This window comes from Lepisma saccharinum, chromosome 1 (genome assembly GCF_977018435.1).
Source record: "Lepisma saccharinum chromosome 1, izLepSacc3.1, whole genome shotgun sequence".
Classification (NCBI taxonomy): domain Eukaryota; kingdom Metazoa; phylum Arthropoda; class Insecta; order Zygentoma; family Lepismatidae; genus Lepisma; species Lepisma saccharinum.
The window spans coordinates 166,429,962-166,456,781 of NC_139229.1; the positions used below are offsets into that span (position 1 = coordinate 166,429,962).

At 39.2% G+C, this 26,820-nt stretch overlaps 1 protein-coding gene across 2 annotated transcripts in view; it reads left to right on the forward strand.

Annotated features, from left to right (window-relative positions):
* Positions 1 to 26,201, forward strand: part of LOC146003717 (uncharacterized) — a 543,857-nt gene extending 517,656 nt beyond the window's left edge. For both annotated transcript variants that reach the window (XM_083142116.1, XM_083142108.1), the window contains 2 exons: positions 1,595 to 1,677; positions 22,850 to 26,201. In XM_083142116.1, coding sequence (XP_082998242.1) covers positions 1,597 to 1,677; positions 22,850 to 25,978 — 3,210 coding nt within the window. In that variant the 5' untranslated portion in view covers positions 1,595 to 1,596 and the 3' untranslated portion in view covers positions 25,979 to 26,201. The remainder of the gene's footprint in view (positions 1 to 1,594; positions 1,678 to 22,849) is intronic.
* Positions 26,202 to 26,820: the final 619 nt, after the last annotated feature.

The following is a 26,820-nucleotide window of genomic DNA, read 5'->3' on the forward strand; positions in this document are numbered from 1 at the left end:
CATTAAATATAAATTTGTTTCGTACTGTAGTTTGCTCATAGATCTGACGAAGGCTCTCATATTGTATATCATCACCGAAGTGCTGAAGTGAAGAACAGGTGCTGAAATGATCTTCTATAGCACTTTATGTTCACGAAAGTTCAGATTACTATACTCTGTCCCGAGAATCTCTGGAGCTTGCGATCGAAATCTGCGCAAGAGGAGGCTCGACCAGTGAACGCGTGAGGGGGAACGGGATTGCGTGGAGGGGGAAAAGCGACTGCAGTTACCAACCTTTGCAGTAGCGTATACTGCTTCGCTCCGCCCACTCGATTTCCTCCCCTTCTCTACCTTTATGCGCGACCTTGCTCCACAGATTTCCGGGATAAAGTATAGTCTCTCGGTGGTCACAGCCACGATTCCGGTGGGGATATTTCCTTGCAGAGCTAGGATAGATCTTGACTTGTTCTTGTCCACCTGTCCCTTCAGGAACAATACAGTGCCGGCTCGCTTGCCGAGCGAGAAGGGCCCGACTTTCCAACTCGCCACCCAAGTTTCCGAGATCTAGTCCTGCCATGTTGTATCTCTTTTTGAACTTTATGTAATGATCACTCATCGTCATTCTCCCGATTAGCCGAAAGAGGCAGATAAGCGACGTAAAATAACAATATACAAAAGTGGCCGAGCGCGGTGGCCACAGTCCCTTTCAACTGAGTCTATGGTTTATGAAGTTGATGACCTTCGAATTGACCCTGTACCATGCTCAGCGACCGCCAGCCTCCTGTCTTATTGATAAATCGAGCTGTAAGTTATTCGCTGCTTAAATTACATCACCCTACAGCACCCACGTGCCCGTTTTGGCCACCTCCCATAATATGCGCACGTAAACTGTTGCCATGAAGTCGTTCAACTGAGCTACACTCTGTGTCGGGAGTCTGTGGAGAAAGCAAACGAAATTAAGTCCTCTGCGCAAGTAGTGACTCGAGAGGGTAGGCGAATGCACGCATGAAAGGTATGGAGGGGGTAACGAGACTGCACTACCTCGCTGCTCCCACAGGCTGTAGATCCCCGTTGTTTCACATAGACGAACGATAAAGCGATAGAAAGCCCAGAAGCTCTCGTTCTCGCACGCACGATTTGGCAACGTATCTACAATATGCAGCGTTGCCTGCCTGGCCCAACTGTCAACCTTCCCTCAAGAGCATTAGGAGCATCATGCAGTAGAGATCGGATGGTTGTGCGAGTTACTTTCATAAAACCAGAAAGTCACGTCCAAAACGTGTGGCTTACCGTTGCTTTGTTCATCCGAGATCTCACCAATCCGGGAGCAAACATTGTTGTAAACCTCCGAGCATATAGAATTGTGAACAGGGCTCTGACAGTGATATGGCAACAGCGCAAATTCAGCAGAGCCACCTAGTTCTCGTGTCCCCGAGTATAGCGTATATATTTTTTTATGTACCAGTTTTAACACATGAAAGCTTTAATATTTCCCCCCGCAATTCATTCACCTTATCTTATTTGGTGAGCATTATTTATTATTTCACATTCAATATCTTCCAATAATATTTATTGCTTTCTTAGTGAATTGAATCCATGTTATGTTTCTTTCCAGCCATGCCAGACTTTTCTATCGTGAGATTTATTTCTGTGTCCGTGTTGCTTTCCACCATAATCAAAGGCCAAGGCATTACTCAAGTAAGTTTTATTATTATTATTTGATAAATTATTAGTAATATGAGCTAGTTTGGCATATCTATAGATGTTTCTCTTCACAATCATATGCATATTACGAAACTTTGTTGCAAAATTTTCGATTTGGCGTGCAAAAATATTTGATTGATGAGGGGAAATTTTCCTTTATAGCTTACTTCACACCGTCTTCGCTAAAAGAAATTCCAAAGCTTAAATTTTTAAAAGTTTGCGTTTTAAACTTGTATGATAATATTTGTGAATGTTATTCATAAATATTATCACTCTAGTTTAAGGATTTTATCGAATCTTGGTATTGCTGATTGAAAATTTTAATTGAAGTTTGAAAAACTATTAAGTTGCATTTTGAACGTTTCGCTTCTTTTGAGAGATACTGCTTCAAATTTGTTCTAAGGGTGTGAAGGGATTGTAGACATGTGTTTCGTACTTCTACTTTCGTCCTACCTTCGTAGTTTTACACTGAAGAAGAAATTGTTTCTAAGCTACACAAACAGTGATCCCAGGTGGTCCACAACCACATTTTGGCCAACGTTTGTAACATTTAAAAAAAAAAAAAGTATAAGTGATTGCTATCCCAGGTTAACAGAACAATATGTTATTTTAAAGTGTTTGTTTTGTAGCAGCCATTTCGGTATTTATGATAGTACTTCCAATGGAAAGGCAAATATGTTATTTTTGTTAATCTTAAGAAATGTTGGTCCTGGTTCCTGACGTCAACGACTTGCAGGTGCATTCACAATACGTTCAGAGGTTGACATTCGATGAGAAACGGTAAAAACAGTGACAATTTGTTAAAATTTAAGCTTTTAATTTTTTTAATCAACTTATACATTCAGCTTCAGCACTTGGTAACAAACTAGTTTCCCTTGCCTAATTTTCCTTTCTCTTTTTTGATATTATTATATCTTATTAATTAAATATTATTATAAACTTCCCGGCAACGCCTCTCGCCTCAGACTAACTAAGCGCCACACCGAGATGACCGTGTACTGCTACAACCGCCTTTCTTATCCAATGCAATATAAGTTTCGGAAAGGCCGAGTTGAATGTTATGGTGTTAGACTTTTTTACACGTTTAACTTCAGTGGTTTTGATTACAAATAGTTTTTCTTGTATGTACGCATTGCTTCCATTGTAGAATTATTTTCCTGTAGTTTACGGTTATTACAAGCATAAGACAACAGTTTTTCGTTGTGACGTTTCAGGAGAACACACGCTCCCTACATCAGACATTTATTTTCATTTTGACTAAAGATACAGTTACAACAATGGTTAGCAATTTTTTAAACAAAAAGAATCCGTTATATGATGGATGTTGTCAATGTTACATTGTTGCAATATAGCAACTTAACTGTGAAATGTCTGATGAAGGAAGCGTGTGTTCTCCTGAAACGCCACAACGAAAAACTGTTTTCTTATGCTTGTAATAACCGTAAACTACAAGAAAATAATTGATTACAACTGTTTAGTTGTAGTATTTTAAAACCTCGGAGGTTAAAAGGGATTGACAAACATGTGGTGTGGACATCATGGAACAACTGTTTGTGTTAGTTTCACATTTTTTTTACAGTGCATCTGCCTGTACTAAGTAGAAACTAAGATCCATTGACATATTTCATTTTATATACGGAATAGAAATTGGGGCCTTCTACTTGTGCCAGATTGGAATTATTAAGATTTGAAAAATCGAGAAGGGATTGGGAGGGTGGGAATGATTTAGATATGCGATATCTTACTCAATTTCGCATCTGTACTCACTCGACAGTATTAGCTTTCCGATAGATCGTTGCATTAAAACCCGTTGTCGAAAATTATTCCCCCCGCACTTTCGGCGGGTCGTTTTTCATTTGGAGAAAGGGCCCCGAGCGAGAGGAGAAGAATGGAAGTACCCTGGAAACGGGAAACGGCTATTCGCAGGGAAATAATTTATGTGTTGACGGTACAGAAATTTTCCACGGCACAGGAGGATCGGGGAGGTGGGTGGGTGTTGGAGAAATTTATGCAGGTGGAAATTCTTCTAAATTATAACTCGCTGGAAAACGAGTATAATTGAAAACAGCGAACCGACAGCGCAGAATGGAAGGCAATTCGCCGAGCTAGACTTGAAAAAAAACATGGCTGCGGACATGTTCCGTGCGAGAAAATGTACGACTGTTTCGATGTAATGTGAGTGATAACGACCTTGCCTGTCTCAACGTGCGGGAGTTTCAGCCAGCACCCCTTTCAACCCCTTCCTTTGTTCTTTATTTGCCCCCTCCCCCGGCACCGTTACCGCCGCTGTAGTTTTAGCTGGTTCGAATACCGAAGCAATCTATTCCCAACATCTGCTACCAAAAATCCCCACAGCTAACAACAGGTGGTCATTTTGCATAGAGCTCCCCTGTTATGTATTCTCCCCCTCTCTTTCTCCTGATTGGTGCATATAATCAAAGTGCTGATTGGAGGTGGGTTGATTTTTTCTTCTATTTTTAGCTGTTTTAATCCCCTTCGCCTTAACTTTCATTCTTCACAGGGAGGGAAGATTACAGTTTTAAGCCATCTCTTAAGTTTTAAGTAATAACAGGTGTGTGTTGTAGAATTAGACGCAATTCACAATTGGCCTCTGTTTAGCCTAAAGTTATTTGGAGTTTCACTTCTTTGGCTACAATTTGGTAACGTCGCAATATATCGAATTGGGGTAAAGACTCTTGAGACGTCGTCAGTCAGAGAAACTTCAGTAAATTTGGAAGCTATTAGGAAGTACCGTTTTTTATAGCAGTTAGTAACCTTTGAGGACTAACTAGTCTGGTATTCGCGATTAAAATTAACAGATATGCCATCTGGTGGGATTTTCAGGAAGTAATCTAAGTAGGATACGTTGTGTTGAAGTCGTTTAAAGCATGGGGAATATTCGAGAGGGTAAGGTCTACTGTTCAGGTTTTTTTTTTTTTGCTCTAAATCGTTTTATGGGTCAGAACAAATTAAAAGTTTTCATGTGTTTCCACCCTGTGGAATCAACAAAATGAAATTTGTTAATAAATCAGGGAAAACGTAATTGACAGAAGATTGGTATGGGGGGATATAACACTGTAATCCGGCAAGGAAATTACGAAGAATGCACGAGTCCGCTTACTTTATTTTTCGAGAGATAAATATATATTACCATGAAAGTAAAGTTTTAAATTGTACTTTATAAATAAAGCTTTTTTTTTTTCGAAAAATCATGAAGCGTCTTACCCAACGCGCCCATGTATTACCGGTATTACGTATGTGTGAAATTTGGAACAGGTGCAAGTCGATTAAGAGAGAAGATGAAAATAGTTTGAGAATGAATTAATGTCAAATGTAACCAGAAATAAAAGTGGACATGATAATGTTACTGTTTCATTCAGTACGATGTCCTTTTTCAGTGAGTATAGCCTGGTCATGAAATCGTGAATATTATTATTAAACCAGCCTTTCTCTTTCGAGAAAGAACTGCAACGATATGTTCGCAATTTTCTCCCGTCCGAGCTTTTCAAGTACAGGTCAATTTCAATTCCTTTATTTTCAAATAATTTCCGAGAACCCCAGTTACAAAAGACGTGCAGATGATACAGCACTGCTTTGGACATAGTTTCGTCTGCATTTTCCGTGTTATTTTTGCCTATCATAATTAAATACTTCGTTCTCAGTACAGCTTCACGTTTGTTAGAGTACCTGAAATTCACATCGCATTCGCAATATTTAAAAATAATGCGTAATTTAAACGTTTTCTACCATACCAGTCATGACAACGCGCTGCTATTTTGTACTACTGCTGAATGTAAACAAAGATTCATCCTACTCAGAGCGGCCATATTGGAAGCGACACTAGCGCTCAGGTGGTAATTTTAATCGCGAATTGCATTTGAGCGAAATCTGTAAACGCCTTTCAAGATGGTGCAGAGTCATTCTGTTAATTTCGCTGCAAGAAAACTTTGTACTTCTAACAAAAATGTCTTGGCAACATTACACAAAAACCTGCAGTAATGTCAACTTTGTATAGAATACATTTTTGTGGAACAAACCTCAGGAGATATGGGTGCCTAGCGCTACATTTTTATTTTCAGTTGCATACATTTTAGTGTTAGGTTTAATAAAATATATTTGTACACAAGCGAATATTTGAGGAACTGGAAAAGATCACAATCCACGTTTACTTCCTACTGGACAAAACTACTACAAGTTGCAGTCACCTGCCCGAAGTAATCAAAAATTTCCCTTTTTGTACCCATTAGTACCTTCGTAAAGAGTACCATCAAGACCCACAGGGCAAGTAGTGGTAAGACACCACAGATTCTCGATTCCGGCCATATTAGAGATGATATGATCAGCACCACAATTCGGCCGCCTTTCTCTTTATCACTACTCCCAGGTATCCATTCACTGATCTGTCTCATATTTACTAGAAATATCCTGCAAAGATTTTCACAATATTTAGAGAGCTAAAGAGTCCATCTCGTCTAATATGTGTGCGCTATATTAACACTAATGTTTCTTTCTCTCAAAGCCATCCAAATTTCTTCCAGACCGTCATCTTTAAGGATCACCTACCTACGATTATTCCATCTTATTTCCATCTAAAGAGACCACTTTTTTCCTCTTTCTTCGAATTTTTTTTTGACGACGGGACATATTAGCATTCCTGTCCCATCTCGGGGTCCGCCACTATACAGGAACGAATATACATCCTGGAGTAGGATTTATACTCTTCCATGTCAACGAAAATTAAACCAGTTACGCCATGATCTTCCCGTTCTTTTGTCCCTGCTTGAAGCGTGCCCAATAGGAAGAAAAATGCGATCTCTTTGAATCCATTACTGAATAAATGTTCTGACATGAAATGTCTTAGGTTTGAAGCGCAGTTGGAGTTCTCCCTGAAGATTCTCCCTCCCCCCCCCTCTCTATCTCTCTCTGTCTCTGTCTCTTCGACAGAAGCTGCGTTGATAAATGAAGTCTGACGCTAATGTCTGCAATGAGTCTGCCTTCTGGAAATTAGACTTTGAAGGATAAATTGCAGAGAAGGAAATTTAAAGTGTGACAGTCGAGGAGGACAATCGAAAAAGTTAGCAGGAGGGGTTGGAAGAGAGATGGAAGGGAAGAAACCGCACACAAATGTTTCGGAATTATTCATCCATTGATATAAAGCCTGTTTATGTAAGGTTGAAGTTCATTCTGAGGCGAGGCTAAGCGAAAGGCTCTGTAATGTTCTGTCGAAAGAGATCTACTTGCAACATTGCAGCTAACGTAATTACCAGCCTGCGTGGCGGAAAGGTTAGTTTAGAGTCGTGCGAAACTGAAGGAGCCTGGTTCGAATCTTGACATAGCTAGGAACATTGTGCTTGGACCTATCGTATATTCCACTGGGAGAGAAAGCTAGAGATACAATGGGAACATGAACTAACTAACAAACACTTGCATTTCCACATGGATTCTAATGCATTAATCGTCATAAATTGCAAAATCGTAATCATATTTAGAAATACAGTTACGTGGACATTTTGTGGGGCAAAAGTTAAAGAATTTTATTTGACAATCGCGATCTAATTTTGGAGTACGTATCAGCCAAATCTGAAAAATATCCTCAGATAATGCTCACATTGGATACGGTTCCGGCCGAACTTTTACACTGACGTACACACGGCAGAACGAACATCACGATGTAATTAAGCTATAAATCAATGTACATAGATTGCTATTTATGTATCCGGAACTGGCAACACTAATGTTGCTAGGTAACATCTAATATATCCATCGTAAAGTTGGACATTTCTATGGTATATGTACCCAGAACGTTCTGCTTACGGATGCTATTTTTGTTTGTTACAGGGACTTGAAAATTTCACCGGAGGCCAACAATGGAATAAACCCGAACATTTTCGAGCAATGATTTTCTACGACATTCGACGTGGATTATCTGAACAACAGTGCATCGATGATAAATTCACTTCGACTTTTGGCGATGAAGCACCATCTAAAAGCACTGTATATCACTGGTTTAGTGAATTCAATCGTGGCCGTCGTTCGCTTACGGACGAATCTAAAGAAGGCCGTCCAAAATCTGTTGTTGTGCCAGAAAACATTGATGCTGTGCGAGAACTGATAATGCAAGATCGTCATGTGACATTAGTATGAGTAGCATACAATATATTGCATGATCAATTAGCCGTGAAGAGGATTTATTCACGTTGGATCCCGCATAATTTGACAATCGCTCAAAAAAAGGCTCGTGTCGATTGGTGCAAACAAATACTCACAAAATACAATCGTGGTGCTTCAAAAGCCGTGTATAACATCTACACAGGTGACGAATCTTGAATCTATGCATATGAGCTCGAAAGCAAACAGCAGTCGACGGTGTGGGTGTTCCAAGATGAGCCAAACCCAACAAAAGTTCTTCGTGCAAGAAGCACTTCGAAGCAAATGGTCGCCGGTTTTTTGGGGGGAAATGGATATGTGGCTACAGTGCCACTAGAGAATCGTAGAACCGTCAATTCTGAATGGTACACAACCCTTTGTTTGCCAGAAGTCTTTGGGGAAATCAGAAAAAACAACCAGCGACGCAGGATCATTCTTCACCATGACAATGCGAGTTGACACACATCGGTCCAAACAACTCAGTATTTGACCGGTGAAAACATTGAATTGATGAGTCATCCGCCGTATAGCCCTGATTTAGCAACCAATGATTTATTTTTGTTCCCGTACGTGAAGAATAAGCTACGTGGTCAACGATTTTCGACGCCAGAAGAAGCGATTGATGCGTTCAAAATGCATGTTTTCGAGATACCTCAATCGGAATGGACAAAGTGCTATGAGAATTGGTTCAAACGTATGCAAAAGTGCATCTATCATCATGGAGAACATTTTGAAAAACAATAAAACAATCTTCAATAATACTTTTTTTTCCCCCCAGGATACATAAATAGCAACCCTCGTACCAGTCACACAGCTCAGAGATACACCGGCCACCGGAGTCACTTTGTTTGTTTCTATCTTTCCTTATACTTGTGTTCTTTGGGCGAAAATAGGGAACAGAAAAATATTAATTGACGTAGTTAAGCATGTAAACCATTATACAGTGCCTTTCACGGTCGAGTTGGGCGTGGAACGAACAACAGCTAGCACACCGGGCAGCGAGAGCGCATCTGACGGAAAACTGGATGCAACATCCGCGTAACTGGAACCACTAGCTATGTAATGAAATAAGCACGTACAATTACATTGAGAGTTACAATTGAAATGAGCATGTGCCTTCTTACAAGAGGTGTTAGAAATGTTATCCTCCTGCTTCGACACATTTACGGCATTTCTAAAGGAAGCATTTCTAAGTTCCTCTTCTGAAATTACTTCAATTTCTCTGTTGATGTTTTCTTTCAATTCTTCTAATGTATGGCTTCCGGTTTAAAAGTCTGGTAGCTCGCCACGCAGACGTCATGCAAATTTCTGTTTCTTGTGCAAGGCGCCGGAGGGATTTTTGAGAAGTATGTTCAAATCGTGCCCCAACGTCAGTAGTATGAACCCAACGTTCTGGCTGCGCCCTTTGACCTACTTTTTATTTTACGACGTTTTACGGACTAAACTAACCTACAATGAGAGAAAAGTGGACAGAAATAGCTCTGGCATCACTTTTTAAGCTATTTTTTACCTCCTGCAAATTTAGCTCTTATGCTACCTCGCCCTTTGACCTACTTTTGAAATGACTTACGACATTTTCCTATAAGGCTGCTGTCTCCTCTTACTGTAAGATCCCTCAGTGTAATCTACTACGACCTTGCTCTCAGCGTAGTCCGTTTTTTACGGACTAAACTAACCTACAATGAGAGAAAAATGGAGAGAAAAAAAGCTCTGACATCACTTTTTAAGCTATTTTTTACCTCCTGCAAATTTTGCTCTTATGCTAACTCGTCCTTTGACCTACTTTTGAAATGACTTACGACATTTTCCTATAAGGCTGCTGTCTCCTCTTACTGTAAGGTCCCTCAGTGTAATCTACTACGACCTTGCTCTCAGCGTAATCTGCCACGATGTGTTTTTTAAAACTCATGTGTGATCTTCTACAATGTGTGTGGCCCCCCCTGCTACGACCTAACGGGACCTCTCTCCTACGATGTTTTGGACCCCTGTTACGATGTTTTTCTGTAAAAATTGCTCCTCATGATGCAAAAATTGTATTGTAGCGGTATTTGAAATCGACTGTGCTGCGTGAAGCTGGAAAAATCTTCTTGTTCAGTGAAGAGTAGGAGAACGGCTTTTCATCGATGTTCAGTTCAGACAAAAGCAATGCGACCTGGAATGGGGACTATTTTTCTGATGCGGATTACGCCAGATATTTGCAATTTTTAAGGCTGGACTTGGAAAATTTTCGACAGAAGGGTCAACCATGATAACCTATATTTATTTTGTTAGGAGATAAAAAAGAACACTGAGCCCATGCTAACGCAAAAACCTCATGTCTCTATCGAGCGATCAAAATTTCGGCAATTGGTCCACCCTTGAACTTTTAGGACCACCAAACTTTGGTACACGTACTCTACATCCCCAAAATCGACAAGGGGTGGTGTTTGGGGAGATTTTTTGATTTATTTTCGTGCTCACCGTTTTCGAGATATTAGCAATTTTTAACGCTCGACTTGTAAATTTTTCAGAGGTTGTGCGTGTGTTATGTTACCCCCACCCCTTTTGAACCCAAACGTAAGACCAGTGTGTTCCTCCTCTCTAACAACGCTTGTCACTACACCCGATGAGGTGTCGTCTCTTTCAGCTCACCGTGCCCTAGGACCGGACGATTTCAACACCATGTTCACCAGGAAAACTGTGCAATCCTTGTGCTATCCCCTCTCCATTCTCTTGAACAGATGTTTTCGGAAGGCATCTTTCCTCAAGCTTGAAAACAAGATAACATCACACCGATTCACAAAGGTGGTAACAAAAATGTTGTTTCATCTTACAGACCAATCTCCTTACTCTCCCCTCTCTCCATCATCTGTGAAAAAGTAATCAAAGACAGACTGTACAAAAATTTTGTTTCTCCGTACTTAAGCTCTAAGCAACATGGTTTTCTTCCTGATAGCTCCTGTCTGTTTTACTCTCACAGACATGCATTTCAAATAATTCACAATTAGATGTAATATATTTTGATCTGGCCAAAGCCTTTGATGCTGTTAGTCATCGTCTTCTGATTCACAAATTATAAATAGATTCATGCGAAATTTCTAACCCTTCTCGCAGATTAGTATTACGTCGCTTTGGATAACCGTATTTAAATTAAATTGGTGACATTTGAAAGAAAAACTCAAATATTTTATTTTACAACTCGTAGACATTGAATGTGGCCCCCACGAGTGGCCCTGCAGAGCTCAAGGCGATATTCCCATTCATGCCACACACGCTCCAACATGGACTGGATTGCAGAAGTGATGCGAATTTGCAGTTCTTGCAGGTTTTTGAGGCAATGGGGGTACATAGACACAACCTTTTTATGTAACCCCATAAAAAAAGTCACAGATCCATAAGTCAAGTGACCTCGGCGACCAATTGTAGAAGACATTATCATCATTTCCGGCACGTCCAATCCAAGCCGTTCATTCTGATGTTTCCGAACATGTAAATGCCAGTGAGGAGGTGAAAAATAAATTTATTGCCTTCATTTTTGGCAATTGTGGAAATAAGCATTCAGTGAGCACGTCAAGATAAGCAGGACCTTTCACAGTGGCCGCTCAAAAGAAAAATGACTTGACGTTTCGATACGGCACAAAAGACATTCACTCTTTCAATTTCCAAAATTGCATGTGGATTCTCTCTCTCCCAAATCCTTACATCATGTCTGTTCACTTTTCCACCAACGTGGAATGTTGCCTCATCACTGAAAATTATTCTTCCTGACAGATTTACGTTATCCTCCATTAGTAACATAAAATGTTCAGAGAAATCTAACCGTTTTACAGGGTCATCAGGTTTCAACTTGTGCACTAATTGCAGTTTGTAGGGGTGAAACTTTAGTCGCGTACGCAGGATCTTAGATACGGTGGATTTAGGGATGTTCAACTACGTATAGACTTCTTAGGACTACGAACAAGCACTTGTTCCACAATTCCCGCATTGACAGATGGTCTCCCTGAATGGCCTTTCCTTTGATGACATATGAAGCCACGATCCACAAAATCCCAGGTACCACTTCAAAATTGACGTGTGTGAAGGAGCCTGATTTTGAAACCTTCGCCTATAAGCACGCTGAACCTTCACCAAACTCTGCGTGGAATGATATTGTAAAACACACCAACTACGTTCTTGTGGGGTCGCCATAACCATTTAAATCCGCACGCTGAACCTTCACCAAACTCTGCGTGGAATGATAAAAAATACCAACACGTTCACAAAACTCTGTGGGTAATGATATTCTAAAACACACCAACTACGTTCTTAAATCTTCTGTAATAACAACACAATTTTAAAGGAAACAATTCACATGTAACCTGCCTGCCTGCTAAATATCCAACAATAAACCCGCATTGTCCATTGTTGTCAGGAGTGTTCAGTTTTTTATGTTTGATCTCGTTCATTGTTGCCCATTGCTGATATTGGTGTCCATTGTTGGCATGCACAAACATATTTGAGTTTTTTCTTTCAAATGTCACCAATTTTATTTAAATACGATTATCCAAAGCGACGTAATACCACTTTAAAGTATGACAGTATATTTATGGACACGGTGTACTATTTTCCTCCGAGTTTGCCTTTCGATCTTCCATCAGAAGAAATGCTTGTAATTAATATCACATAGTGCCATTTTTTACTTATTTTTTTGTCAATTTGATATTTACTTTTATGTTGTTTTGTTACTCTTATTTTTTTTCCTTATTATTATTGCTTTCTCGTTGTTGACAATTTCAGTGTAAAATAGCCACCTGTGCTGTATCTGGAATTTTCTCAATAAATAAATAAATATGTCAAATTCATAAATTGATTTGTTTAATATGGAATAAAGAAGAAAACCTTCAACAGTGGAAAGAATCCATAATTGTTCCTGTGTTTAAAAAAAGGTGATAAAATGAACTGAAATAATTACCGTGGAATTTTTCTTTACTCTCAACAAAATATAAAAAAAATATCTCATATTCTTTTAGCAAGACTAACCTCATATGCTAATGAAAATATATGTGATTATCAATGTGGATTTAAACGTAAAAATCAAAATTTTCACATCAGACATACACTTGAGAAAAGTGGGAATATAATCAAAATGTCCATCCTTTTCTTTAAAAAAAAAGCATATGATTCCGTCAAAAGAAATAAAATATATTATCGATTTAGAATCTTGTTAATATGTCTGGCAAATGTACAATTCATGATAGGTTATAAAAAAAGATGCAACATATCCATTGCTCTTTAATTTTGCCTTAGAATATGGTGTTAGGAAGGTAAAAGAAACTAACGAAGTACTAAAATTAAACGATGTGACTCAACTGTTAGCATATGCAGATGATGTAAATACAATTAAGAATAATGCTAAAATATTTTTCAAAGCAGCTAAGGAAGTTAGCAAAGGTCGAAACCAAGTGATAATTACTCGTTTGAACCAGTTTCCAATGTCAAGTACTTGGGAGTAATACTAACAAATGAAAATTATATTAAAGAGGATATGAAAAGAAGGCTTAATTCGGAAAATGCATGTTATTTTTTTCTCTGGCTCCTCGTTTAATTTCTAGGAAACTAAAACTTAAAATATACAAAACAGTAATTTTGCCTATGGATGCGAAAACTTGATCCCTTGAAGATAAATTGAGAGTATTTGAAAATAAGATCCTTAGGAAAATATTTCAGCCTAAAAGGGATGAAGAAACAAGTGAATGGAGAAGGTTACATAATTTAGAAGTACATAATTTATGTTAATTTCCAAATATTATTAGATTGATGATTAAATCATGAAGACTTAGGTGAGCACGAATGAGAAAGGAAAAAAAGAAGAGTTTACAGGATTGTTATTGGGAAACCTGATGGTAAGAGACCACAACGAAGATGGAGATGGACCTAAAAGAAATCGGTAAAGATGGAATAGAATGTATATAAATCTTGCTCAGGATAATTACAAATGGAAAACCCATATTGCTGCAGCCATGAACTTTCGGATTCAAGAAGGCTAGAGAGTTAGTTATAGTTAATTGGTATTCAATGTAATATAATTTCACATATTTTAGAAACCAAAGGCAGCAACATGGTATTCATATTGACAAGGGAATTCCTACAAAACTCATTTTCCTCGTAAGTTTACCAATAGCACTTACATCCTGTTTTACTTCAAATCTTCAATTATGCGATGCAAAGAAGAGAAGAATTTCCTTGACTTGATAACATAAATTTGTGCGTTGAACGAAAAATGGAAATGAAGAGCTGTGCTCAAAAAACCAAAGAAACACGCTTTTGACTGACGAGCGGGAAACATATTAGAAATCAAGGACGAAAATTATGAACAGCGAATGCATGCTTCAGAGGAGAGGGGATATTCAAAAGGAGGTGGAACACAGCAAAGCTCTTCCATGATAATTTTTGCTTTCTGATCATAAACGCTGTTGTAATTATTATTATTATCATCATTGAATGGTTAATTAGGTGCTCGGTTTACGCTGTCCCTCCGAATGAAAGATGGAATATATACAAGCCTGCGCCTCCTAAATTCATCGTGGATATGAGGATGAATCGCGAAATGAGACGAACCGGAAACTTCCAATAATTTTATTTTTTTCAGAATATGCTTCGTTAAGAAGGTCAAATGACAAGTTCCGTAATTGGATTGCTAATTGTTAATTTCATTACGAACGAAGAAAGAATGCATGGCACTTAATGCTGTGATATTATTGATTAGATCATCGTTTATTTGTCCGCATCGATTAATCTCCTTATGTTCTTCTTCTTCGTCTTGTCGTATTCGTCCAGAGTGGCGCTTACTGGAACGTTGAAACGTTTACCAGAACGTTGAAACGTTTACCGGAACGTTGAAACGTTTATACAGAAAAGGTTGAAACATATTGTAGCGAATAGTCGAACATGTCGCGAAAAGCAAAATAAAAAAAAAATAACTCCCAAATTCAAAATCGGCCAAACAAGAGAGAGTAAAAAAAACATGGAACCTTCGGTAAAGCGTTTTTTAACCCACCTGCCCCCGGAAGTAATGTATAAATTTTTTCAAAAATTGTATCGGATGAAGATGACAACATCCATTGAATAATCGACATTGCTGAAATTTCTCCGGCTTTCGCTGGATGATCATGAAAAATTACATTAATTTCTAAAATTTCAGGGAGAAGAATTGATAATCTAGAAGTCTCGATTGTGATAACAGGAGAGATAGACGCGATTCTGGACGAATACGACAAGACGAAGAAGAAGAACATAAGGAGATTAATCGATGCGGACAAGATAAACGATGATCTAATCAATAATATCACAGCATTAAGTGCCATGCATTCTTTCTTCGTTCGTAATGAAATTAACAATTAGCAATCCAATTACGGAACTTGTCATTTGACCTTCTTAACGAAGCATATTCTGAAAAAAATAAAATTATTGGAAGTTTCCGGTTCGTCTCATTTCGCGATTCATCCTCATATCCACGATGAATTTAGGAGGCGCAGGCTTGTATATATTCCATCTTTCATTCGGAGGGACAGCGTAAACCGAGCACCTAATTAACCATTCAATGATGATAATAATAATAATTACAACAGCGTTTATGATCAGAAAGCAAAAATTATCATGGAAGAGCTTTACTGTGTTCCACCTCCTTTTGAATATCCCCTCTCCTCTGAAGCATGCATTCGCTGTTCATAATTTTCGTCCTTGATTTCTAATATGTTTCCCGCTCGTCAGTCAAAAGCGTGTTTCTTTGGTTTTTTGAGCACAGCTCTTCATTTCCATTTTTCGTTCAACGCACAAATTTATGTTATCAAGTCAAGGAAATTCTTCTCTTCTTTGCATCGCATAATTGAAGATTTGAAGTAAAACAGGATGTAAGTGCTATTGGTAAACTTACGAGGAAAATGAGTTTTGTAGGAATTCCCTTGTCAATATGAATACCATGTTGCTACCTTTGGTTTCTAAAATATGTGAAATTATATTACATTGAATACCAATTAACTATAACTAACTCTCTAGCCTTCTTGAATCCGAAAGTTCATGGCTGCAGCAATATGGGTTTTCCATTTGTAATTATCCTGAGCAAGATTTATATACATTCTATTCCATCTTTACCGATTTCTTTTAGGTCCATCTCCATCTTCGTTGTGGTCTCTTACCATCAGGTTTCCCAATAACAATCCTGTAAACTCTTCTTTTTTCCTTTCTCATTCGTGCTCACCTAAGTCTTCATGATTTAATCATCAATCTAATAATATTTGGAAATTAACATAAATTATGTACTTCTAAATTATGTAACCTTCTCCATTCACTTGTTTCTTCATCCCTTTTAGGCTGAAATATTTTCCTAAGGATCTTATTTTCAAATACTCTCAATTTATCTTCAAGGGATCAAGTTACAAGTTACAATCTAGAACACTTGTTAACACCTTAACACTTCGCAAACACGTGCAAACTGGACACCAGCTATCTCGATAATGAAACACTAACACGTCCAGTGCCAAGGTCAGCGTACAGCTGTGGGTCTAAATGCCGGCAGATGCGCTCTCGTTGCCCGACGCGCCAGCCGCTGCTCCGCCGCCAACTCGACCGTGAAAGGCACTGTAGTGTATATACACGCCGAACGCATTAAATGGCAGACTTTTGACCTCGCCCCGGCTTTTATTCCCGGCCTGGGCATGGATGCTATCTAAGGAGCTACCAGAGCTATAACAGCTAAATGTGGTAAACATATAGTCATATAGCCCAATTCAACACGTAATAGCTCGAGCTGTCACTGTTGGTTTGATGCGAATTGACACGTTGGACAGAACAGCTCTGATTCTTTGGATGAGAAAGATCCAAACAACAATAACTGAAGGATTTTACTAGGAAACGTTACTGAACTGTAGGTAACCCGTTTGACTCTCAGGTAATGCTAGGTTGCTAAGGCTTAAGGGGCGAGAAGTGCAATCTCCAACAAAAAAATGTAAGCACGTTTGAGTGTGCCAGCCCCTGTAGCTGCAGATACGATCTTATCTGATATTCAGGTGATATACAATATACACCGTGAGCTGTCAACATTCCTGCCCCCCAAATAACAGCGCGTGACCCTTTGTTTATTAGTTTCCACATCGATTCCAGTTCGGGTCGTGCAGCGAAGCAGGATGAAAATTAATTATCGACAGGAAAGTGGTCCAGATTGTATCCTGGAATAGTTGTTTACGCAGCACAAAGCTATGTCAGCAATATATTGATAATTTCTACCATAAAAAATATTCTCTCTCGCGCGGAATTTTGAGTAATTAATGGGGTTTCGGTAATAAATATCCTCGACCGTACGTAATTGCGTTCTAATTGAAACTGTGAGAGGGAATTGTTGGCTGCATAAAGAAAGTTATGTTTTTGGTTCGGTTTTGTTTGTTTGTTTGTTAGCAGGATTACTCAGAAAATTTTGAATTTTCCTGAAAGTTGATGAAAGTGACTGTTATGGGTAAAGAATCATCGAATGGATTTCGGTTAATGTCTCGAACCAGGGTAATGTTATATATTTCTCCTAAGGAGACAGGGAAGAAGAAAGTATTGGCTTATTTCTACTGTGAGCTACGGCCATAGGCAACCGATTATGTCACTGGGAGATAAGGGAAAGAGTAGATGAATCTTTCACTGGGATATAAGGAAAAAAGTAACAGATCCTTTCACTGGAAGATATAGAAAAGAGTATCAGATCCTTTCACTAGAATACAAGGAAAATAGTAGCAGATTCTTTGCCTCAGAGATAAGGAAATAGAGTAGCAGATTCTTTCACTGGAAGATATAGAAAAGAGTATCAGATCCTTTCAAAGAAGACAAGGAAACGAGTAGCAGATTCTTTCACTGGAAGATATAGAAAAGAGTAGCAGATTCTTTCCCTGAGAGATAAGGAAATAGAGTAGAATATCTTTTCACTGGAAGATAAAGAAAAGAGTAGCAGATTATTTCACTGGAAGATAAAGAAAAGAAAAGCAGATTCTTTCACTAGAAAACAAAGAAAAGAGTAGTAGATTCTTTCTCTGAGAGATAAGGAAATAGAGTAGAAGATCCTTTCACTGTAAGATAAAGAAACTAGTTGCAGATTCTTTCACTGAGAGATAAGAAAAAGAGTAGCAGATTCTTTCACTGGGTGATAAAAAAAAGAGTAGCAGATTCTTTCACTGGGAGATAAGGAAGAGAGTATATGATTCTTTCAGTGGGATTTAAGGAAAAGAGTATATGATTCTTTCACTGGAAGATATGGCAAAGAGAAGCAGATTTCTGTCACTGCAAGACAGAGCAAAGGAACGAAATCGAGAGTAGTTCAAGTATGAGCGTCAGTTTATTACATACACACTCAGGTCAAATGTTCAACGAAGATAATATCAAGTTTTATGCATAAGATCATGACAGTTTTTAGAAATTTGTAATAAAAATCGCAAAATGAGAGTAAAGAAAGTAATTTTGTTTTCATTATTTACGCTTATTTTGCGAGAAACATCTTTACCCACTACCTCCTTTTTCACTTTGGAAACACGTGACGTTATTAATTGCCCAATGGAGTCTTCCTCGCACGAGCAAAATCCCATTATATTATTGTTCTTAAAACTTGGGATTTTCTTGCGGCAGTTTCAGTTCTCCACGTATTGTTTTCAAGTTGTTCATTATAAACCTGAAGCCGCCCCTTCTCGCGGTGGTATTTAATGAATTAAAAAGCTCGGCAAGATTTATGGATTATACTTAAGCCAACCGTCAGAGTCTTAACTCTGTGTCAAGTTGTATTTTAAACATGAAAGTATAATGGCGAGATTATTCTTGCTAAAGAGGATCAAGAGAAAGAAGGGATGCTGGAGGCTGTACCACCTGCGGTAGATTGCCTTTAATGCGGCGGAACTTTTGTGTTCGAAACAAGTGATGCATGGTATGTGGAGAAGTTGCCGTGCAAACTTCTTCTTTTCTATTTATTTCCCGTTTTTTATAAAGAATGAAGATGTATTATGAAGAAAGTTTGCTGATACTTGAAGGGGGAGTGTACGACAGGATGCCCAATCGGATTTTCTTGGTAATCTTGCTGTCTGTGGAAATGTTCATGCGGAAATTGTATTCGGACCAAATTTATAGGTGGTAACGAAAGCAGATGTTGATACTCCACAGCCACAATGTAACCTTCTCGGGTAAGACCCCTTTACAGGAAGCTGTAATATATGAGCAAACCCAGGTAAGGTGAGAATATTTTCAGAACCTCTCCAGCTGACTGCTAAAGTCTGGCTAGTGAATCTACCAATATACGGAGCGCGACCAAGATATAGTTAACGTTGAAATGACGTCAATGACTCGCATGCTGATTCGATGCTTCGATCAGGACCGGCCTAGGGCACATAGCATCCGCGGAGCCTATAATGAAAATTGTTCAGATTAATGTTAAAAATCGGGGATCTCGGTGATATATATACTTAAACCTTTGCACAGGGAATAATCTATTAACATTTTGGAGCAAATTTGATAATTTTACCCCACTCAGATTCTTAGATACACCCGTCAAAATTGAAAATTCTGGATAAACTCTTGCTTAGTGTAAAAGTCGATTCCGCAAATAATAAACAGTGCTGTATAGTTTGAGTAATATGAAACTAGTATCATTTATGACTTCCATTTAAATTTCAACTGTCTTTATTGGCATTATCTATTAGTTTGTCTACCAAAATTTTACTTCTCTTGTCCTCTTTGACTCAAAATTTTCAATCAGCTCTCCGTAATCGAATTGTGATTGATTTGCTTTATTTTGCTTTCCTTTTTGTGCCACTATTGGCTAATTTGAGAAAATGGGAATGAGTGATTATATGATGAAATTGATGAATGGAGATTCACAATCATCCATGCCCAGGCCGGGATTCGAACCCGGGACCCCTAGCGTCTTAGCGCGATGTGCTAACCACTTCGGCACAGGGGCCGGCCCGTAATTTAGAGAGAAGGAAATTCTCTTCTCAGTGCTACGTAGTTAATCTCAAGTAATTTTGGATAAGTTTAAGCTTCCAAAAAATTCTCTCAAAACTAGGTATAGTAACAGGTATTGTCAGCAAAATTCTCAAAAGAGTTTGAAAGATGCCAGATGTATTGTTGGATCTTGTTCTGCTGTTTGTTTCCTGAGGTAAGAGATAACGGAACACTTTCAGTTCTGAACACAAATCACTGCCATCAATATCGCGACATTTGCCATGGCTCAATGTTCCATCCAAATCTTTATAATGCATGGCTAATTCTTCTTGAGTCATACACCGTAGTCATGCAACTTTACGCATTGTAAATGTGAAGTTACAGGTATTTTTAATATTTTATTTGCCGATGAGGATAAATACTTTATTTTGATTATGTATGGAAATGTCCTGACGCGGAGCCCCCTGATGAATGAGCCTCAGGCGAGTGCCCGAGTTGCCACCCCTAAGGCTCGGCTCTCGCTTCGGGAGCTGCGACTAGGTTCCAAGCTGCATATGCATAATAGCCAGGGATGTTACGGAAGTTATCTCACTCTAGTGGCTGTGGTGGGTGTGGAGAAGAGAAACGGAATCAGCCTTTTTCTGTTCCCATTAAAACAGGCAACGAGATATGCTGGATGCAAACTTAATATGAGATAAAATAAGTGAGTAGTACTGCCACGTAATTATTATTGGCTGAATATGACGTCAAATTTGCCGGTAATTTTTCCGCTAAAAAGGCGTCTTCAAAATATTTTGGTAGAACGGATAGGTTAGTATCATACACTAACAAAACACATTGCAGCAACTTTAATCTTCCAGTTTTTATTTATTTATTTATTATTTTTGAAAAAAATCAGTCTTGTGTTCTTAGCCGTCTAATGCAGGACTGATCCACAGGTCGTCTTTATGCAAGATTGCTCTCGCATGCATATGTGAACTGCAGAGAGACCAGAAGTACTGTACCGTCGAAAGAGAAGCGGAAAGGAGAGAGAGAGCGATTCCGGAGGCTTCGTTGATCGCGTTCGTGTAATGGCAAACCCTTGTCATCTGATTAATAAATAACGGTATAGTGTGGCATTCGGTAAATGTCTGTTATATCGGAGACACATTTCTATCGGATATTTTCAATTTTAAATGGTTCGTGCTTACCAATTGTGTATTGCGGAACATAGTTGAAGGTGTCATTATGCTTTTTACACGAAAATAACTTCGATTTTTCACATTACGAGTAATTCTTTTAGGTCCTTTCTTCCGTTGCGGAACATACAATATGACGCGCACAGCTGTGGATCATCACGCGTCGTGCTTGTTTTTTGTCGATTTGTAGTGGGTATGCAGTGTTTCAACCTTCATAACCGAAAAATACCTACTTTCGTGTTCATTATGACATCACAAACCATTGACAGATATGCCCAAAAACCATTCCCGATAGCCCCAAAAACCATTGACGGATAGCCCCAAAAACATTCACGATAGCCCCACGAACCATTTTCGACAAGGTTAGGTTAGGTTAGGTAAGCATAGTTAAAAAAATTTAAAAAATTACATTCTGGTAAAAAAGGCACGTTTGGAAACACTGGCGAGATCACTTGACTTTCAACGCTCGCGCCATCTGCAGGTACATAATGGAAACAGCGGCATAATCTTGTCGCTTAGCACAAAATGCAAGTTTATTATATCAAAAGTGCTTCTTTCTTGTTGTGCAGCATTCTACGGTGAGAAAATACCTCCATGAACTTTCAAAATACTACAGAAACTCATTTCCGTAAGTAGTTTCTTCTGCAAAAATGAAGAAATGTGTCTCCGATATAACACACATTTACCTGGCATTCTAATCGTGCATAATGAATAGCAGGTCGTTGCTTGAAACGAAGGGCCCTTTCACCCAACACTATTTTTTTTATATCTCTCACTCTTGTGATTCTTATTGACCTTGAGATGCAGGAGGGGAGATCGCACCGCACGGATCGCTCGCTGGCCTACACAACGGCAAGCGAGATGTTCAAGCCGAGGAAATATTTTCATTTCGCTATCCAGTTCAAGCATAAAATGAAGCTGTAATAAGGGGGTTTCCAGTGGATTGGTTGAACTTAAAACGTGGTGGAAACGATATACTCACAAGAATGCGACATTATCTCACCTTACACTATACTATTAGTGGCTGATGTAGTGAATGTATTCTCCTTGTTTAGTTGTATCAGAATGTTTGCTCGCTTTGAAGGGCACTTATTGACCTTAGAACTTCCTTTGAGTGTGAAATGTGGATCGAGCAGAAGTCCAACAAGACACTTGGATATGCCAACTTTTTTGACGACGCATTTGTTCCGTTCTCCAGTTATAATATGGCGGTTGTTACATCTGAATGACATTATCGCCAACTGGAGTTAAGAGATGATAAAGATAGGATATTTGGCAGAGTGTCTTCTCGTTCTCCAATTAATATTTAATTCTTGTCTCGATCCCGTATCGAGTTTCAAAATAACACATGAAATTCTTAAGAAAACTTTTATTATAGCGTAATAAAGCATAGACTTTTACATGCTAAACAACACTAAAGTGATTTAGGTTAAATGTTCACATACGCCTTATACTCCTAATTTACTAAATTCACGAACCGCATAAGTGTCGCGTTTAATGGCCTCAGTCTCGGTACCGAAGATTCCAAATCCAATCTCCGGCCTTTGTGCGTCCTCTTATGAATTTCATATATACCATTCATCATCTTCGTCGCGATTAGCCAAAATACTGCGCGAAACTAAATTACAAATACTTATTTCGAACAAGACAGTAACGCTCAGTCTTGTTTCAATTTTCAGACGTCTACATTCAGACGTGTCTCGAGAAGTCTGTTGTCGATTTCTAGACAGTTACCTCGATCTTGCTCTCGTTTGGCTTGTCGAGATGAAATTGAAAATTATATCTGTACCTCCCTCCGGCAGATGTGTTATTGAATTCATATCCTGACAACCACATTTTACACTCTGTAAATATTTCTAGTTTGCTAGAATTATATATGCTCCCTATTCTATATGGTTTTATCCTATTCGTTTTACTTGCAGAAATTATGGGTAAGCGCAGTTGAAACGTTTGCCAGAGATGATCCTCAGGTGTCGAATGGTAGCAAAATGAATGCAAGTTTGTCTGAGATTATAGACTTTTTAGGCAGCTTACCTTCAAACAACAGTGAGTCAAAAAGTATAAGCACAGATGAATCATCGGAGGATCAGAAAGAGTCTCCCAATGTAGGAAAGGAAGTCATGTCATTTCTGCAGCATCTCCACAAGCGAGGATTGGTTCTATCTCAGATTAATGACCTCTTAAAGCAGAATCCTTCAAAGACGAACGCAATCTCTTCTACACCGCCAACAATAGTGGATAAACTGGAGGGCATGGATGGGGTGAGGAGATACATTGACAACACGTTACCAGCGCCCGAAGTCAAGAGCTACCATGAAGACTCGCAAGAGATATCGGGCCAATCAAAGCAAGCAGCGGATTCGAGTATTCTGAGTGGAGATAGGCCCAATACAAGTCAAGGGAAGTCCTCGGGTGAAGGTTACGACACCAAGAAGAAACTCAACTCTGAACAGACAGCCAATGAGCAAGCTAGAGGAGAAAGACAAGATGTCATGGAAACGCCTGTGTCGAGCAGTACAGATAATCAGGGAAAGTCATTGAATTACGTTGTCAAGTCGCCATCCAATCGTAACGAATTTCTTCAACCAACCGGCAACGACGACAAGCAAATAGATCAATCATTGTCTCAAGAATCAAAAATCCCTCCTCAGGTAGAATCTTTTGGTAGTGACGTACAGAGAGAGTCATTGCGAAGTGCAGAAAACGCCTCAAACAGTGGTGAAGTTTTCGGTGAAAAAGTCTTGGGCAATACTGGAACAGTTAACTTAGAAGTGTACAACCAGAACGTTAGCAACGAGTCTGGAGAAAGGCAAAAGGGAAACTTCGTAGAGGATTATAAACATAACATAGATACACAAAAGATTAGTAATCAGTTGTCATCCTCAGAACAAGTCGATTCCGGCGCGGATACATCACAAAAATACTCGCCGATTCAACATTCCAGCGAAGATAAAATGGTTGCAAGTAGTTTAGTTAACAAAGAACAAAATGACAAGGTGAATGATCGCCGTAAAATCCAAAATTTGATGCAGAATATTGAAATTAAGGGATTGGAAACTTCCAAAGATAAAAGCAGCTCAGACTCAAGTTCACAGGATGGGAAATCGAAAGTTATCAGCAAGTTGACTGAATCTCATGGACCGGAAACAAATAATCGGCGAACAAAAACAGGAAAGAAGGAAGAAGATCCATCATCAAGACTGGGTTCCATCCAATCATATGATTCTCGTGTATCTAATGGAGATCTCAACCAAAATTTTCAATATAGACCACAAGCATATTCCGTGGTGGAAGAGGCTACGGAATATAATAAGTACTTGAACAATTTAAATGAAAGGTATCACATGTCAGATGCTGCACCTCATGTGCTCTCAGATGGAATTTCAAACTACCCAGCAGATCCATACACTACTAAATATGGGCAAGCTTTATTAGGCGGTATTCCAAAGCTATCTTTTGCAAAAAGGAAGCATGCTCCTACAAGAACAGAGTACAACTTCAAATCAGCGTACTTTCCTTTAGCCGAATCCGAATTTTCAAAAGCCAGGAGAAACATGATTCCTAAACACGTAGCGAATGACATATTTTCACGTCTTGCAATGTTCCCTGAAACTGATGGAGTGTTGGCACTGCCTTGGAATGAGAGAGACCACTTGCTATACCCGACTAACCATCAGAGTTCGGCTCAGTCGCACTTACTGAGCAGATCCGCTGCACAGATGGGTTACGAGAGTAAGGCTACCGATCTGCTGCAAGACGTGGTCTTCGCATTTGAGCAGCTGGCGAAGGACGAGCTCTCCCATGAACGCTGTCTAAAATTGCCTCCGTCGTACAGAGAGAGACTACGGTTCTTCGTGTACAAGAAGAATCCTTACGATGCGTTCTCTCAGTCCGATCTTTCCCACTCTGTCGCTCCTGTGCCGCAAAAAAAATATCTCTCAGCGTCCGACGTAGCTCGTTTGAAAGCAGAAGCGGATGTCTTGAAGAAACTCCTGGAGCAACTTCATTCTCTCTCTGCCGGAGATAGGGTCAACATGAAATATGTCCACGGATTCTTAGATTCGCAGCTGAAAAGGCACGAGGAAGACTTAATGAGCTCCACAAGGACTCTCAAGAAGCAAGCATCACCTGCTGCGCACGACTATAATTCTAAAAACGTTCCACATGCTGGTCCTTCCAGTTACACGGAACAGGCCAGTATTGCTCAAAAGGAATCAAATCCGAGTAAACAGGAGCAAGGAATTCGATCATCAAGCCACCCACTTCGGCACCCTAATTACTCAGATCCCATCTTCTTGGAGAGAGTTTTACAAAAGGAAATTTACCAGCATGGTCTACCTGACCGCGCAGATCGCTCTCAGTACGATTCACCCAAGAATAAACTTCACGATGTTCCTGCGATTAAAGGTTCGGACATTCACGCCAAAGATGTAAATTATACCCAGAATTCTCCCGGCGCTATTGTTTCTCCAACTAAGAACATGAAAGAAGTACCTTTTAATTCACGCCAGGAAAAGCCAATACAGAACGGACCGCAGAACGTCAAGATGAAAGAGCAAGGAGCTAATAATGATATTCCTTCTGTCGCACCCAAATATTATCCACACGAAGACTTGAAAATAGAAGACCTGTATGTATTGCGAAACGGGCGATACTCTCCTTCCCTGGAGGCCCTAAACGTGTCTTCGCTGATCAAGGACCCTCAGCTGGAGAAATGGAAGAAGAAACGCCTCAGGGAACAAAGGATGCGCAGTTACCCCAGACAGGACTCCTTGAACGTGGATTCCAAGGTTATTTCGGATGTGTCCAACATGAGGCGGAGCGAACAGGGTTCCATAATGGAAAGAAGCGGAGGAGCAGGATCTGCTGCACAAGAAGTTGACAACTCCTTACCAGCAGATGCCAAACGAATGATCCCTGAGGCAACGTACGACATGCCTTTTGGTGTACACGGTGATAAATACGTAGCACCTCAGGAAGATGTCGACTTAAACTTGAAAGTTGATCGTGATCCATCCACATACTCATTATCAGAAGCTCATAATAGATGAGACACGCGCGATAGAATATCCAACGACTATGAGATTTATTTGGTATGGTAGCATCATAGATACTTTTAGATGCCTGTACGCAAACACTACATGTTTATTTGTAACATCTCTTATTATAGATAACACAGTGCCTCAAGATTTTAAAATGAGAAGAATTCGTTATGATTTGGAACACTTAAATCAAATAACCTTTTATATTCAGCAATCTGTGATGTAACTTAATTTTCTGTGCATTGTTTTATAAAATTATATGGAGATAATAACGAATTACATTTATATTAAGTGTCCTGTTGTTTGGTAGTAAAGGTAGATCTGCAGGTGCAGTCGTGCCTCACCAGGACGCACCAGGCCTCAAGGAATGACGGGAAATATTTAGTTTTCAAATTTTGGTTTATTTAACATTAATTTGTTGTGTCTTATCTAAGCAGCCTAGCGTAGCAGAACGAGTCATTAGGGCCTCGCCTTGTAATTAAGAGGTCCCTGATTCTATACCCGGTTGGAAGAACATTGTGGTACGGATTCCACTTTAAACTGTAGGTTCAGTCCCGATTGAGCTATCTGTGCACAAAATGAACTTAAAACAAAAATACCCAAAATACCCACAATGACTCGATAACTGTGTACAGTACGTTTTATATAATTAATGGTGATAATATACTCGCATTAACAACTATGGCACCATATTGTGCAGCTTAACGTATTTACTTGTAGTATTTTATGTCATTGTGATGCGGTTTGTAAAGCTCTCTGCTCTTCCTAATCGAGCTATGTTCCTCGCTGATAACGTAGTGACTGGAGTTTATCCTGTAATGAAGGAGCTTTGGGTCCCATCAAATAGCTTT